Source organism: Triturus cristatus, chromosome 9 (genome assembly GCF_964204655.1).
Source record: "Triturus cristatus chromosome 9, aTriCri1.1, whole genome shotgun sequence".
NCBI classification, from domain to species: domain Eukaryota; kingdom Metazoa; phylum Chordata; class Amphibia; order Caudata; family Salamandridae; genus Triturus; species Triturus cristatus.
Genome location: NC_140592.1, coordinates 488,700,195 through 488,717,768, shown reverse-complemented (window position 1 = coordinate 488,717,768; position 17,574 = coordinate 488,700,195). Strand labels below are relative to the sequence as shown.

The 17,574-nt window shown below is 49.5% G+C and overlaps 1 protein-coding gene across 1 annotated transcript in view; it reads right to left on the bottom strand.

Annotated features, from left to right (window-relative positions):
* Window positions 1–16,752, bottom strand: part of VPS51 (VPS51 subunit of GARP complex) — a 72,288-nt gene extending 55,536 nt beyond the window's left edge. Inside the window, exon 1 of the mRNA XM_085625459.1 lies at window positions 16,496–16,752. Coding sequence (XP_085481585.1) covers window positions 16,496–16,675 — 180 coding nt within the window. The 5' untranslated portion in view covers window positions 16,676–16,752. The remainder of the gene's footprint in view (window positions 1–16,495) is intronic.
* Between the last annotated feature and the right edge of the window lie 822 nt (window positions 16,753–17,574).

Here is a 17,574-nt window from a genome sequence, read left to right as displayed (position 1 = left end):
GTTTGATACGCTCTATGTAGGACATAAAACTGTACGTTTTTAAAACGTGCGTTCCTTGATACTTTTTGGGGAAACTCTAGGGCCCTCTACCACTCCCTGTCGTGCAGCTGACGTTCAAGTTCGACTTCCCATGTGCCTCGGAAAACAAGCAGTGCTTTATTTGTAAGCTCTCTTATGGATTTATATAACCATGTAACTAGGTGCCGACCTGTACCCATATGTAGGATGGTGTGAATGACCGGGTGCGTCTTTGGCTCGCCTGTAGAAAGGTCAGAGTGTGGCCGAAAATGTTCTAGGAGCTGTCAGTGGGTTAAAAACTGTCCCGAGGGTAGATCGTAATCCTCCATGAGCTTGTCGTAAGGTCTGAGCTGCCATTCTGCGAACAGCGCTTCCGCCTCTGTTATATCGCCGTCCGTCGACATACGGAGCATGGCTGTCGTAAAGTATGTCTTCTGCTTGGGCCAGCCGACCAGTGGTAGCTGAGGGGAGTAATGTGGGGTCTCCGCCGACATGCAGTGGATTCTTTGCATACATCGACAGGCCACCAACACCTGTAACGGATATGTCCGTCGAGGTCTGGTACCTGGAAGCAGTGGGCGACGGAGTTCCGGGGTAGGGACCAGGCCCTGGGACGTACGAGTTTCTCCTGTATTCCTACCTGCTGTCCAGTATGAGAGTCATTGTAACTGCGCCGCCAGAAAGTATGATTCGAAGGAGGGGGCGCTTAGGCCCCCTTGTGTGGTGGGCAATTGCAGTTTAGTGAGGGCTATCCGGTGTCTGTGTGCTCCCCAGATGAGTGAGCGGAGGAGCGAGTCTAGGTCTCGAAACAATGCCCTTGGTGGGTGTAACAGCGCAAGAGGAAGCACGGGGACCCCCCCCCCCCCCAGCCTGAGACAATGATCGACACTTTCTCCCCTCTTTTCTCCCACCAGCACCCAGAGTGGACTTCCGAGGGGCCGCTGTACCCAGTACCTAGCGAAGAAAAGGGACACCGCTCCTTTAATTGGGAAGGCGTTTCTCTTGACCCGGCCCCTAGCTGTGACGAAGACGAGGGATGGGCTGAAATACCTGGGGCTGCTCTCTCACAGGTGTGCGTTGACACCGGAGGACGAGACGGCGAGAGGAGATCGGAGGAAGGAGTTGCGGAGCGGAACGGAGGTCGGAAGAGAGAAGATCGCACGAGAGATCGCGGAGGAGGAGGCGAGGACGGGACAACGAAGCCAGGAGGCCAACGACCCCGTGAGCCGCCCAGCCACGTTCCTGGAGGAGCGTGGCTCTCCCAGGTACGCGAACGCTTCACGGGCTGGGTGGGGGCTAAGGGGCGCAGATTGTAGCAAGCTTGGGGAAATCCTCAGGGGCGTGACATCCTTGGGACATCCCGGTAATCCCCAACCTGAGCACCTACCCTCACCAAGAGTTCTTGTAAATACTGCACTAACGGATCCCTCACTCCCCTTCCCGCAAATCGTTATACCGTAGACTGGTCACTGACCCTAGAATCTTTTGTTTCTCTTCCCGGGGGAGCCTCAAGGCCACGCTTCCTCACAAGGTCCGAGGCAGCCCACACTGGAGGGACAGCGCCCCGTCTGGCGGAGGAGGAAGACCGGAGGTCGGGTTGAACCACGCGGCGCCGAGACAGAGACTCCCCTGCCGTATTATCGACCAACAGCTGTTAAAAGACGTGTACGGACTCCAATAAGACCCTGTGAAACCCCAAAACCGTCTACCGTGATACCTACCCGCTCACAGTGGGATTACCGGTAGGTTCGTGACGTGGTACAGCAGACGGGGGACAATGATCATCTTAGCTATGGCCACACAGCCTATTGGGGCCAGCGGCAGGTTCTTCCAAAATCCCACTGCGATCTAATGCCGGCCAGCACTTTGCGATGGTTGCCCTCATATAGGTCAGTGGGGGAGTGGTATAGGCGAACGCCGAGATATCGGGGGGCGTGTGTGCTCCAAGGTAGGCTCTGCGTACCAATTCGTACCTCCTGCGGCACGAGGTTTGGGTGCAACAGTTATAGTGCAGATTTGTCCCAGTTTACTTTAAGACCGGACGCCTCCGCGAACCCAGTTAGGGTTGTCCAGATGGGTGTGAGGTCCGTGGTGATATCTCGGATATATAGTAGGAGGTCGTCCACGTACATGGAGACGCTATGGACGGTGTCCGCTATGGGGTTGCCCCATTCGGTTCCCTCCTGGCGTAATCGGATTGCCAGCGGTTCTACCGCTAGGGCAAAGATCAGGGGCGATAGTGGGCACCCTTGTCTTGTCCCACTCTCCACCTTGAATGAAGATGATATGTATCGGCCCAGACGAATACGGGATGTTGGGCCTATCCCTGCTCGTTGCAAGACAGCGAAAAGGTATGGCCAAGTGAGAGTGTCAAAGGCCTTTTCGAGGTCTAAGATTAAGCAGGCCGCGTTAGGGTGTGTATTTTCCACTTGATCCTGAATATGGAACAAGCGACGTATGTTTTGAGACGTATTTCTGCCGGGTACAAACCCGCACTGATCCGGATGGAGTAGGGGTCGCAGAATTTGTTCGTACCTATCCGCCACATTTTTCCCCAGTATTTTGCAGTCGGCCGAGAGGAGCGTGATAGGACGAGAAGAAGACAACTGTTGTGGGTCTCGGTGTGGTTTAAGGAACATTACTATGACCGACTCGCGGAGGGAGCTGGGCAGTGCTCCCCTCTCCAGTACGACGCAAACATCTCTACAAGGCGAGGGACTAGCAGGGGGAAGAAGGTGCTGTAATATTCAAGAGGTAGACCGTCCAGGCCCGGTGCCTTATTTCGTGCCAGCCCACGGATCGCATGGGTGACGTCAGTCGGTGTTATTTTGGCGTCTAGGGTGTTTTTCTCTGATTCGGTGATGTGTGGGATAGATAGGGGGTCTAGAAAGTGGCTGATCGCCTCCTGTCTGAGCTGTGACAGGGTGCGGTAAATTATAGTTTAATAATGCTGGAATGCAGTTAGGTTATCCATTTGGGATCGCACTAGGTTACCTGAAGGGTCTATTATCTCAGTGATGGGTTTTGTGTCTGTGTCCTGTTTTGTTAGCCAAGCTAGGAGTGTGCCCGTTTACCTCTTTCTTTATGCATTCGTGAGGCGTAGGCTCTAAAGTTGTATTGGCGTAGGTCTGCCATGGCAGCAGCGTACTGAGTTTTGGCTGCCGCTACTTGTGCTGCTGTTGCAGCATTTGCATCTTCATGTCTTGTGAGGGTGGCCAACTTTAGTTCTGTGGTGGTGAGTGTGTGTTCTAGTGTGCGCTTCACCCCTACTATTTGTTTAATGCATGCTCCCCGAGCCACTATCTTAAATGCGTCCCATTCAACCAGTTTGGAGGAGGCTGTCCCCGAGTTGTTGGGAAAGTAGTCCTGTATGTCTTGTTCATGGTCGTGTTTGAACACTTGGTCCGTCAGACAGTCGCGTGGGAGGCGCCAAGTGGGCACTGGAGGGTGAGGGGGCCTCCAATGAATGCGCAAGATGTGTGCATCGTGATCCGAAATCACTCGGCCTAAGTAATCCGTGTGCTGTACTTTAGGAATCGGTGATGGGGAACATAACAATCTATCTAATCGGATAACACAATAGCCCTTCATGTACGTATTTGGATACATGTGTATATATGTTTGTATTTTCATGACCTTTTTCACTGCAGGTTCCTGTATAAAACTAAACCACAAATACACAAAGAGCAATGGAGGAATGCTTGCAATAAGTCTAACCAATTGAAAAAACTCCGGGTAGCATTCCAACACATCGTTCTGTTGCCGACCATGCCTCCTCAGTTTGGCCATAGCAATATGTAAATCAGGAATGACCCTGCTCCAATAGGAACAGTGCAGTCTGAACTGCCAGGCCAGTTCCTACCTGAACCAGAACAAAAGCAACTCAAGACCGGTTTCACCGGGGGAGGAGCCAAGATGGCGACCGGGACGGCAGCGTAGACTCCCGGCTCCGTGAACCTCCGCATCCCGCACGGATATCCTGCGCGAGATCCTCAACCTGTGCTACGCGGTCGTGTTTCTGAAGGAGAGTGGCACCCGACTGTGTGACTCCGAGGTTTCTGGCTGCGGTATCGCCGGAGAAACGAGCATTTGAACTTTGCGGCCTGTGCGGCCCTGGAGCCGGGACCTCAAGTGGACGCCGTGGCCGGGTGGCAGTTCAACAACAGCGGCCTGTTGTGACTGGGCGGAGGCGGTCCACCGGAGCGGTGCCAAACTCGGCCTACATTTCGTCGTGGTCGTTTCTACTGTCAAGTGTAGCGGTCCGAGTGCATGCCCGTGGGTGCAATTCTCAGATCCTCCGGTGGCTGCCCCTGCCTTTGATGGTGAGCTGCCCGGCTGCCGCCCGTATCCTGCCCTGATCATTGCGGGCCGCCCCCGGCTTTTCACGGGAGCGGGTCCGTAGTGGGGACGACTGTTGCCCGTGACCACGCAACGGATAACTTTTCGCCTGCCCCCGGAACCCGGTCACCAGCGACGTGGCCATCGAGACGCTTGTCCCAGGGTCCCGGCCCCGGTGAGGGTCGGGCATACTTGGCGGCCATCTTGTTGCGATGAAGCCTACCATCCTGTCCGCTGGGTCGCAGCGGGCTTGTGAGAGTGCGACTTTTGGGAGTGTGGCGGCGCGATCGCAGAGAGCTGTGCTGGGGTACGGCGACCTCCTCGAGGCCCTTGGTGCTCTTCACTCCTCCTTGATTCATGGTGTCGGGGTCTTGGGGAGTAAGCTCGACGGTGTGGCGTCGGCGTTGGGGCAATGGCGGCCCGCCTGTCCGCACGTACATAGGGACTACCCACACTGCGCACAGGAGAACACTTTGGCGGCCACCCCTGAGGTTAGTGCACAGCTGGACACTCAGGCCAGTATGCTACAGTGTGTTCGTCCAGCTGAGGGCCCGATCTGTCCCGGAGGCATTGGACCTGAGTGGGGTGTGGTAGCCTCGTCCCGTACGTGCCCTCCTGCGACCCAGGGACAACTCCAGCAACTATTGTCTGCTTTGGCTGCTTCTGCCTTCCTGGACCTTGAGTGCAGTGCATATCCTGGGGCAGCACTGGGAAGCCTGTTTCTCCACGCTGCGGACTGTGTTGATGCTCAGAGACTTCCACCCCACCTGTGTGCGTCGCTTCTCGGACGTTTTTGGACAATCCTCTACCTTGGAACGTCGGATATGGTGCTGGGTCGAGGGGTAGGCATGGGCAGAATTCCAAAGAGTGGTCAGGGATAAGGCGGATCCTTCAGGGGTGGTCATCTAGTGGACGGGCGGGCTCAGGGGTTGCGTGCTCTCCTGGCATAGCTAACAGCATAATAGGTGCATAGTGCTCCCCATCTTTCTTGAGAAGATCGCTTTTGTGCTGTTTATTGTTCACTTTGGGGGAAACTTACCGTGCGGGAGGGAGAAGCCGGGGGTATGTTTTGAAGGCCCTCCTCCAGTTTATTAATACTTTCTCCACCCCCCCGTCTGGTGGGGTTCTTTTCCTACTTCTTTTTCCCTCTTCTCCTATATTTCGGGTCTGGTTCCAGGGCGACAGGCACACTGCTGGGGGGGGGGGGCCGTACTCATCTGCAGAGGTGCAGGGTGGGGGGTTGGGGGAGGGGGTTCTTTCGTCTTTTATCTCTTTTTCCATGGCCTCCTTTTTCTTCTCTGATTCTTTTGTTTTTCTTTTTCTGGGATCAGTGTGATACACCTCCTTTGCTATGACTCGTTGCCGCTCCATGTGTACCACAATTTCCGGGGTGCTCTCCGGGAGTTCTGGCGGGGGACTGCAGCGCTACTGCTTATGATACTCTTCCTCATCCTGATGTTCTTGTGTTTGCGCCATTGACCTAATAGATTGCTGTAAATCGTTTACGTCTATTACTCTGCATACCTGTAATTGCTGTTTGAAAATAGTCTGGCACCTGATCCTTCTGCCTTGTTTCATTATAAAACGAAAACCTTTTTCTCCTGGTGCCCTACCTACGCTGTTCACAGTATTAGCATCACGATTCTGCTCCCCGATGTGCTGCCTGTGTTTATACTTGCCTGTTTTTGCTCTGATTGCTTAGCGGCCGGCCCCGGGGGGTTGTAGGCCCATACTTGTTCTCTATTGAACTGTCAATAAAGGTTTTCAAAAAAAAAAAAAAAAAAAAGACCGGTTTCACCCTGATTGCGGCTCGTCAGTCAGGTGTAGCTTGGATCCAGTGGCACAGTGAACAAGGGTCCCACGCCTGGGCATTCTCTTGCCACTTATGGCAGTACATCAAAACACACAAAAGTGACAGGAAGAATTATTGCATTAAGTCAAACCACTAGCAATAGCTTGGGGTAGCAATCCACTTATTTTTCTTTTCCCATCAGGCCAGCTGAGTGGGCTCCGCACACTAAGAAATGGTTACATGAGATACAAAAATGGAACATGACAAAGCCTATGGATGCAAAGGCAATGCAGCAAGGGTACGGCCAGCAATAACAGGGATACCATTATACTGGCGCAATCGAACAAGTCAGATGAACGGTGACCATGAGGACACAACACAAAAATGTCCAGCTAATTTTATATATGTTTGATAAAAAAAGGTTTTCTTGCCTTAGGTTTTTAGCCGACATTACAAACTGGGAATATGGTGGGGTAAATTAATCCACTGTAAGAAAACACAAGCCAATGCAAGCCGATTAGTGGACTTAGAAAAGGTGTGTTCAATGTTTGGCCATCCTTATCAAATTATTTAAATGGATGTACTTGAAATGTTATCATTGGGCACACAGGTCAGCTTGGACATTGTTTCAGTTTGTAAGTTATACAGTTGGGTGAAGTAAAAAAAAAAATAGAGAATGGGAAATGCTTGTATACTGCTGACTGCGAACACTAATAGCCTTTGCTATAAAAATGGGATGATATTTGAAAAATCTAATAAAGAACAAATTTTAATAATGCCTATTGGCTTTAAAATGTTTGTACCAATAATGTGTGTCAAGCAGTGCTTAATTTGTAAAATATTAAGTGCCAGGGCACTGACCAGGAGGCCACTGCAGCTTGCACCACCCATCGCTGCCAAAACAACTACTAACCATCTCTATCGCATGTGAATGCGACAGTTCAGATTATTCCAGGTCTCCAAAGCTAAAGGAATGGCTGGGGAGGAACGTATTAGCACTATTTAAATGTATATTGTATTCCTAAACAGCCGTTGTTCTGCTAATCTCTAAATTAGATGAACAGCGCCACCATGTGGTAGACTGTTCTAAGTATGGTGTTGACAATTAGGTGCCGGTGCAGAGCACCGGAAACCAATTAAGTGCTGGTGCTGACCACCGGAAAGCACCGGCTCAAATGAAGCACTGGTGTCAAGGATGTCTTTGTCCTAACTTTTCATAATAAGCAGTTCAGACCGAAGGCATCTGACATAACCAATGCAGTAATCAGGTCTACAGCTTTAATTATGGACTTCTCACTATAACTCAAAAGCCTACTGTATTGCGGTCATAAAGTTACAAATATGTACGAAATTAGAGTTGGTAAAACAATATACAATCTCACCTAAGAGGGCTTAATAAGGAATGTTAAAGTGCATTTCTCCTACAAACAGGTTTAGTCAGAATGTCCAATACCAAAACTCTCGTCTAGGTCAGCAATCTGTGAGATTCCATCTAATACAATGCCTGTCTACTGGTCTCAACATAGTCTAATAACACCCACCCCCCTTAAAAGCCTACTGGCTTAAATATGTGTTTTTCACAATAAATAAGTTGGGCCCCCTGTCTTTTGTTATAACTTTTCATAATAAACATATGTTTATAGGCTTGATTACTGGCATTTTACTATTAAAAAAAGCAATCCTATTGTATTCTGCATAAGTTTTCCACAAGACAAACATTGCAAAATGACCACACATTTTCAGTCGAAGGTTAGATGTGGATAAAGACAAAATTCCTCTCTAAGTTGTATTTCTTAAAGCTATTTTTCTATTGATCACATAAGGTACGCAACAGTTGATCTGTCAAGCTAGACATAAAAAGCATTCATATCATGCATATCTTAAATACAAATGTACACAAATGATGATGTATGCGTTGTTTTATGTATTGTGAAAGCTTGTTTGATGCATCTTTGTACTAAAGTTGAGCTCGTAGTAAAGCAGTAATTGCCGGCATAATCCATTGTACATATTTTACCCATGATCAGAGTAGAATTTAGGATAATCTAGCCTTGAGATGTTAGAAGTGCACTAAATCTCTTAAAGAATTGCCTTTAAACCACATGCAAACTAGGTTCCACATGCAGGCTAAAAAGTGAGATAAATTCTGCTATGAATGACACGCACACTCTAAGACGCGTACGTTACCCAGCCAGAGGGGGGAACCTTCGACATCAACATTATAGAACACACGAGGACACACATTTGGACCAACTAGTACATAGAGCAGAAGAAGACTAGAACAGAGGCAATGTTAGAACTGTGAGCCATCTTTGAGATGGCCCGACCTACAGTTCTGCACGGAACCCGCAAGCAAGGCGTTCACATCTCCAGCTCCACCACCACACACAGGTAGAGAGGTACTCTCTCTGATGCCAGGCACTGGGTTACACCAATCTGCCAGCTGAGGGGGTCAGAGGCCCCCACCAACTGGGTAGCAAATCCCTAAATTAGGGCCGGGAGGTTGCCAGATCAACAAACCAGACAATTCCGGTCTCACCACGTTTCGGTGCTAGAATCCCGGGAAGCTCAACCCCCCCTTTCACTCTGCCAAGTTTAGCCCACAAAACATAGACTCCACGAGCAGCCGGGAACCTCATAGCGGGTATAAACAATAACACGACTAGGGAGAGCAAGGAAGAGTATACCAGTTCCTTAGGATCCGACAGCGAGGGTAAGAATGCAGGAATAGTCTTGTCAGAAACCAACAGGACACCCAAAGACACACACACACACACTTCTATTCGCCCCAGGCTGCCCAAGGAGAACCCCGTGGTCATGATGTTGATAAACAGGACACCATACCAGTATCTACTGGAAACAGGGGTGACAAGGTCGTGCCTGCAGGAGGGGACAGTCCCCCTATCAAAGAGCACTGCAACCATACAAGGGGTCGCGGGTTCACAGAACCCCTCGAGCTGGAAATAGGGGGGAAAAGAGTGAGGGAACAGTTTCTGTACATTTCCTCCTCCCTGACAAATATTTTGGGTCTGGACCTAATGACCAAATTGAAAATGTCAACACAGTTTTCTGAGGACGGGACTATACCCTGCTCCTCCCCTGGAGTTCCCCCTCAGGGCATCAACCAGCAATTCACCCCCAGTCGGACCCCCTTCATGGGGCAGTCTTAGAGTATACAGGGAATCTCCTTGCGCTATGCGAATTAGCTCGGCAGTGGGCATGCCATGCACACCACTTCTTAGCAGAGACTGCCAAAAAGACAAAACTGTTGTTAGCCAGTAAAGTATACAAGGAGCAAGAGATCCAGGACCTCAACTTGTGCATGCCTACCGAGTCTCCCAAACCTGGGTGGGGCCGGCCCAAGGTGCATAGGGTCAATGGCGGTGACAAACAGTCCGCAAGTACCCCCGGGATTACCAAGCTCAGCCTCTGTCGCCACTCTGGCACCTTCCTGAGTGAGGACGTGGCACAGACAAGGTTACCTGGCACTATGCAATGTTTTCCCCGTGTCCGAAGCCCCTTACATGCTGCCGAATGCGGTGCCAACACAAGTGACCAATGGAGGGAACTCAGCACACCCAGCAAATGATACACCACCCCAAGGAAGTGCCCTCACTGGCCACATGAGGACAGTACAAACACAAGGAGATGATGGACGGAGTGCTGAAACTTTTCAATGATCTGGGTTGAATCCATCATCATTCTTTAGCTCACTTTGCCACCCCAGTTCAGGCACAGCTATATGTAAATCAGTCTTGACCCTGTGCCTTATGGGAACAGTCCAGCCCGAACTGCCAAGCCATATCTTCCCTGGACCGGAAACAAACATCCTGGGACCGATTTTGGGCTAACAGCCCTCATGGGCCAGGCTAGCTTGAATCCAGTGGCAAAGTGAGCAAGGGACTCACGTCTGGGCATACCCTGCCAACTTAGAGCGAACACAGCAAACCCATGGGGACAGTCAAAGAGCTGGAGGGGGGCTGGCCACCACGTGCACCCCCTGTACTATGGCCTACTTGAAAGGGCCAAAATCAGTCTTGAATGGGACTCCACCACAGCACCCCAGAGGGTTCTGGCCAAGTTATGGTGGCAGGTCAAGAAGGCTGGCAGCAGCCAGACCCTAGAGAATGTTTCTCCTGCTTCAGGATGGGCCACTTGGCCGACCACTTCCGCCTGAAGGAGCACCATGAGCACGTTAGGCCTGGGGCAGTCCCCGCAATATCCCGAACAACAAAACCAAGCCCAGATCAACCCGAGAGCACAGCTCATTCAGCCACAAGGAAATCAGTCAGCAAATACACTACAGCAACAAGGACCAGGTGGTGTACCAAACACATGGCAACAGCAGCAGGCAGGGAACCTATCCCAGCAAGCACCAGGGCCACAGCCAAGGCAGGCAGGGGTGACCATCTGGGGAGGCAATGCTTTTACGCAATCCCCCAATCCAAATACGCAATAAATCCAAACCCCCAGTATGAAACTAACTTTAGAAAACTCACCACAACAATAAAGATTAGTGACACAGCATTAGGAGAAAACCCAAGCCTTCACTTGCGTTCAGGAGAAACTCAGGGCTGCCGTGTGTTCAGTCGATCGGGAATCAGTGCTGAAATCCACCATTTGGGGGCCCGCATAGGCCTGGGCCCCACACTGCTGCTAGTCCCCCTGGGTGGGGTTGGCTGGCCACGCCCCAGGGGGAGGACAGTCTGATGAAGGCACAGGGCGGCCCCTGAACAGGGCATAAAAGCTGACACACAAGTCCCTTCATCCAAATCCAACTGGGACGGGTTCCTATTACGAGATCGAAAGGACCCCATTTAGGCCTTCAGCCAAGGAAGCCCCCATTCAGTTCCAAAACGAGGCGATGCTCCAATGCCAGAAGCCAGGTTTTCCATGCACTTGGGATAATGGTGTCCCCCATAGAACTCAGTAGTCCACGCAGTAATAAGCAAGATTTTGGCACTGAGTTGGTAGGGAAATTCACCAGGGCAATCACCATCTCAGTTTGTTAATCGCAGTACAAGTGCCAGATGCGCGTAAGCAACACATTTTGCCTCCTCCTCTCCCCTAATGCGTCCAAACATCCAAAGTCTGCTCATCGGATCATGTGCCTCCAAAACCGCTGGAGTAGTGTTTCACAGGGTAAGGTCGGCCCTGACTTCCACTGAGGGCGGCACACCCAAAGCATTCTGGATCCAAGGGAGTGTGGGGCGCCGAGATGGAAAGAGGTTCTGTAGAGGACCATCGCAGTCCCCAAACAAGATGCACAGATACACTCACCACCGCACCCAGCTTGTCGAACCAAATAACACAGGACCTCACAAATAGCATCCAAGGGAGCAAGCAATAGGCCTGATCCCAGTCATTGCAGCATCCGAATCACACGGGGCCACAGATCAGCTTCTCAACCTCCATGGTAAGCCACAATGAAACCAACACTCCATAAGACCGTAGGAAGGTGGTCAATGACCATCAGGAGGCAGCCCAAAAATGAAGCTTCAAGAAAAAGGGTATAGTCCAAAAACCCAACTTCATTAGAGACAACCTCAGTACACGCCACGTGTAGGGACCAGAAGGGCATACATATGTCCTCGGGACATGCTGCAATTACCTACAAACCCCAAATTGCGCCATGCCCCCTTCCTTTCATGGCACATTCCGTGTGTGTAGGTAAAGAGGTACCATACGCATCGATACAACTACACACGCTAAGAAAATTAGAGGATTAGAGGGTCGGATTAGAGGGTCGGCAATGCCCAAAAAACAATAGTCGGGAAAAAAGAGTCATCCACACACCCGCGACGATCACTCCACTAAAACAGTTGCCTCTGGTTACAGCAAGGGAGAGGTCCAAAGGACTCACAAAATAAAACTCAGGCGACAAGTGACCAAAAACTCTCAGATTCCTAAAATGACGCCCAAACTGGTGCCCTCCATCCAGTACTTTGCCGAAGATTGTGCAAAATGGATGCACAGAAAGAACAGGCACCGGAATTTCTGAGACCGAATAATGATGTATGTTGTTATAAAAGCTAACCTGCAGCCCACAGTTCTTATCCAACAGGTCTGCAATTTACTGGGGCCCGCCACCTCTTCAGTAGCAACCTTTGACTCCTTACATTGTGCCAAGCAAAGACACCCCCGGATGCCAGAAAGCTGCAGATGACCCCTCCAGACACCATCTCAAGATCTGCAAAGTCTCAAAACGGATGAATTATTGCACCTTTGTACACCATCTACTTAGCATGGATGTGGCCGCATCCGAAGAGATAAATATGCCTAGTCACATCGAGCCTACCTTGACATTTCTACAGTGCTTACGTAGGGACCTCTCCCACCTCACTGACGCTTACACTGAACCGAATACTAGTAATCCACACGCAACACACAGCGCACTCTTAAACAACACATGGTAACAGCATATGACTACCTTGGGCGCCCAGACATCAGCTTGTTCGTGCTATGTCTGCTCACTGCTACCCCATACCGAGGGCGCAGACAGACTTTACTTAACTCAACAAATAGCCCTCAAAAAAGAAAAATGTCTCATTCAACTGTACCTATGCAAGATTAGGGCCAAGCTACAACCTAGTAGGGTAGAACCTCAGAGTAGTAGTACACTTCACCCGGTATGAGACCAACCCCACCACACTGTACCAAGTGATATTCAAACTGAGCTAGACAGGAAGCACGGGGGCCCCATAGGAGAGGACACTGTTTGGCCCAGAGATTTTCCAGAAGAGGTTCCTGGAGGTAGCAAAACCACCGCACCAGTGCACAAATATGTCCGTCTGTGGTCCCAAGGTGGCCCTTAGAGCATCTGGGGCAGTCTTATTTAATAACAAATGGACCCCTGGCATGGAGTCCCAGTGCAGCGCCATCCACCTTGATGATACAAGGGGAAATGAGTCTCCAACGGAAGGTTGAATGCTAACATGGATACCCAATGTCAGGAAATGTGGGACACTGAGATAGATAGGTACATGTGGCTCAAAGTGAAGGGGCAACCCCTATTTGTATGGAAACTTACACTGTATTCCTTGTGTTTCAGAGGCAAATGAACTATACCGACATTCAGGAAGAATTTAGACTGTTTTCCGACACTCAAATAAACGTAGGAGGGTCCATACTCTTTATCAATTTGCAAACAAAGGCGAACGCCCACTGGTTTCAACTAACCAGGTGAGAATTGTTAAAAATGTCAACAATACTGAGCTCAGCCTAACTGCTATCAAGGAAAAACTAAGAGCCATCCGCCTCATGGTGATGCAACATCGGTATGTGTTGGGCTTCATGACGGCAATGGAGGGTGGGGTGTGTGCCAAGATCAGTGCTTCCTGCTGTACTTTTATCCCTAGAAATTACATGAACAACAGAATGCTAACTCTTGCCATCCGAACATTGTATCGTCTACAAGCTGACAAGGAGAAAGGTTCCCCTGAGCAGGACTGGTTTATGGATTTGTTTTCCTGGCTCCCCCGGTGGGTGACCAGACTGTGCAAGTCATTGCTCCCAATTGTCATTTTTTGTGCTGTTTTGTGTGGTTTCCTACAAGTGGGGTTTTCCTGCTGTAAAAACGCAGTCCTCGAATTAGGTAGAATGCAACTAACTAGGGAGGTAGTAACAGACACATCAGAAACACATTGAACCTCAAATAATATGACTGTCATGAACTGTGGGGCAACTGATGTAGTTGAATATTCAACTGGAGGGGGGACTGTTAATATTGATAAACACGATGTTGATGTATGCCATGATATATGCACGTAAAACAACGAACTTGCATCGCTGTTGTCGGATCCACCGGATATGACCTCCCCATCAACCCCGAGTCAGAAATACGTGGTCAGGTAGGCCACGTGACATAGGCCTGAAGCAAGCGATGGACAGATCACAGGTGTGAGGACACGTAACTCTTAGACAAATGCACGAACAGGAAACACCAGATCGATCCCACAGATAGGCAGCAACATTACAATGGTCTTAGGAGATTGGCCCCAATAAAACACATTAGGCCAGAGGAGTGCGCATTCCCAAAACACCATAAGGTCAGATGCCACACCAAGTAAGGAACAGTCAGCCAATCAGAACACAGCATGCACACTACACACAGTGATCATGCTCTCCCCATGGCGGACATCTGGACACGTACCCATTGGCCCCACATTGTGTCCATGTAAGGTCGAGACCCACCTGCACTTCTTATCAAATGACCAGATTTATGGCCCGCGACTAGGCCCAGATTTCTGTCTCCGAAGGAATGTACAAATTGCTTTATGACACTTCATGTAATGTATAATAAGGCGTTTGAAACCAACATGCTTTTAAACAGTCTTCAGACCCCACTCTGTGACCTGTTCTCCCAGCCACTGAGTTTAATTAAACCAACTGTTCCTGTTTTGCCAAACGCCTCTTGTCTTTTTGCAAGGCAAGTTCATATTTGAGCAGCACATCGACACATGTTGCTACATTTTTTTAGTACTCTTTGGTCCACTTGAGCTAGAAACAATGTTTTGTTAAAATCTTCAAATTATGCAGCAAATGGTGGGTTATGGGGTAAATTCATAATTATGAGGAAACAATGCATAACTTCAGTGGTTCTGACTATAGCGGTCCTTATACACTCACCCCAGATTCGGATTACCTCGTCCACCTCCCAAATTTCTTTCACAACCCTGCCCCCATCTTTCTCACCTTCCTACCAGCATTCAAATAGTAGGGAGAAGTGCAGTAGTTGGAAACTGCAATCTGCTTTTCCTGCATAACCAAAGTATATGACCCTGAGCAAATCACCATCTACCTAAACCACAATGTCCTTAATTGCCAAACATGGAGAGAGCCTAGGCAAAGTTGCAGTTGTGTGTTATTGTAAGGCAATTAATTCACACATCTTTCTCTGCACCCTTGCCTTGCCATTAACTCATCAACTTCAGTGCACAATATTTTTTACGCTGCCCCCGCCCCATCTCATCCATGTCCCTTTTTTTCAAGCTTCTCTAAAGAAATCCTGTCTCTGTCCTAGCACGAGCTTTCCGCTACCTTTCTCGTCACCCCTTACTCTCCTGGCAACCAGCTTATTGACCACCAGTCTTTCTACAACCCATTCTCTTTTTCTACACTCTCCCTCCTTTCAGAGGCTTTCTAGGCCGGACTCGCCGTACCGGGCATCCGGGGGTTCCCCGGGAGGCTGAATGGGTCGGGGGCTGCTTTTGTTAGGGATCGGTTTCATAGCAGTGCAGAAGTTTTAAAAGCACTGCAGTGTTCCTTACATATTCTACAGTTTTTAAAGAACAATAAAAGTGCCAAGATAAAACTGGTGATTAATGTAGCTCTTGGAGAGAGATCGGAGTTCTGTCTAGTGGCAGTGTTTAATTCAACTTAAACTGTTGCGCAGGATCCGATTATGAAAAAGGAGACAAGCAGTTTTGACTTTTCTACAGTAACATAGCAGGTTAATATGCCTGCTGCAAACAGCATGTACTATGCAGATCACAGAACAGTATTTAAAGTGCATAGCTAAGTGGGTTACTGCTTTTGTCACGGAGACCCTTTTGTTACTGTGCAGTTCAGAAGTTACAATTGTAACCTAGGTTGTTAAGTTATGTTTTTTTCCCCCAGGCTTTCTTTATCCTAATTTTGCTAAGAAAGGTTTGCTTGGTGAGAAATACATTCTTATTAGTAAAGTCAACCCTAACCACTGTGTTACATTCTGAATCCTGAGTTTGTTCTTCCCTAGACCAAAATGTCCACCAGTATGAATGCAAGATGAGTCCTACACCCTTGTAGTCCCCTTTGTCTTATGCAATATTTTCTATATACTGATTTACAAAAGTTGACATTGTCTCGGTATGTGTGAGTGATGTAAAATGTTCTGTCACCCTAAACTGGTATGAGAGGTGCTATAAAACAAATGAAATTCTGTGAAAGAGGGGCTATAAAGAGATGAGAGGCACTGATGGTGGTCAATAGTGAGGGAATCATTGACGAACCCCAATAAAGATCGCTGTATCCCTGTGCACTGAAAAGTCATCATTTACTATGCTTTTAAAACGAATGCAATTGAATATATAATAAAACGTGTTGTAGCATGCACCATTTTTTCTCAAATTTCCTTAGGGCGTGTGGGGGGGGGGTGGGGGGGGTTGGAGCGACACTTCCATTACCCCCACCATCTGTAGTGGTCAGGCTCGCAGGCTGGACTGACAAAATGTGCCAGTGCTGCTTTGGTTTCCTAGTCTAGACAGGGAGGCTTTCATGATATCTTTGTAATACTGACTTTAACACTGTACATCCCATTTTTACACTACTTTTACATTCCACTCTGTCAGCCCCAATATTTTACCACACCTTCCCCAAGAAGCTCTCAGGGCTGAAGTGCGCCCCGTCGATGTCAGTGGGGTCTAAAGGGTCCCTGCCACTCCCATCCTCTGGAAGCCCGTAGTACAGCTTCAGCATCCCGTGAGCTTTACGTCGGCGAACCGTTTCTGGGTCCATTTCGGGTCCTGAAGGGCTTTCGGGTGATGCCATCCTTGCTGTACACTCGTACACCTGGAGAGAGCAAGGGGGCGGTTACTTCCGGGATCTGCGCCGCGGTGCCAGGAGCTGCTCAAGAAACAAGCACAAATCTCTGTCAAAAACAATTTGAAACAACTCCTGCCCACAAAGGTTGGCGAACTGTTACAATACAGAATATTTTCCTTCATAAGTTGGGGGGTGTAGGAGTACTGCTCACAGCAGACAGAGCTGGAAATGGAAACAAGCATTGACAACGGCAATGTCACTGTGTGTTCTCTATTGTTGTGTCCCTGCGCGGACACCTTAGCACCCTCGCTAATGGGGAGAGGATGTGGTCCGTAGGCTTAAACTGCCGACTTTGGTGCACGAAACTAGGGATCGAGCCTCGAGGTCGCGTCCACATCCTGTGATTCTGGGCAAATCACTTAATCTCCCCGTGCCTGAATATGTAATGTAAATGTAAATGTCAAGGTACTTATAGAGCGCACTATCACCAGACGGCCACCTTGCGGTGTCGCCTTTGCAGTTTCCTGGCGCTGATACTCATACCGCTGTGGAACCTCTCCTGGCTTTCCCTGTGAAGTGTCCACTCCTGGGCACCCCCAGGGTGAAGCCAGGCATCCTTAGCGCTGTTGGAGCCGGTGTGGAGGCTACGCAAGCTATTGCCCAGAGTTGCAGCGTGGGGCCCGTGATTAGAATAGGCACCGAGGCGAGAATAGACAGGTCCGAGGAAATTGAGCCCGAGCCCCGCCGAGGCGGGAATCGAACCCTGGTCCATGGCCAGAACTCTGCTTCAGGGTCTGCCGCTCTAACCATTGAGCCACACTCCTCCAATACCGTGCTCATGTACAGCGCTCCAATACCTTCGGGTCGAGTTCGCGCTATATAAAATAATGCAAAAAAACAAAACA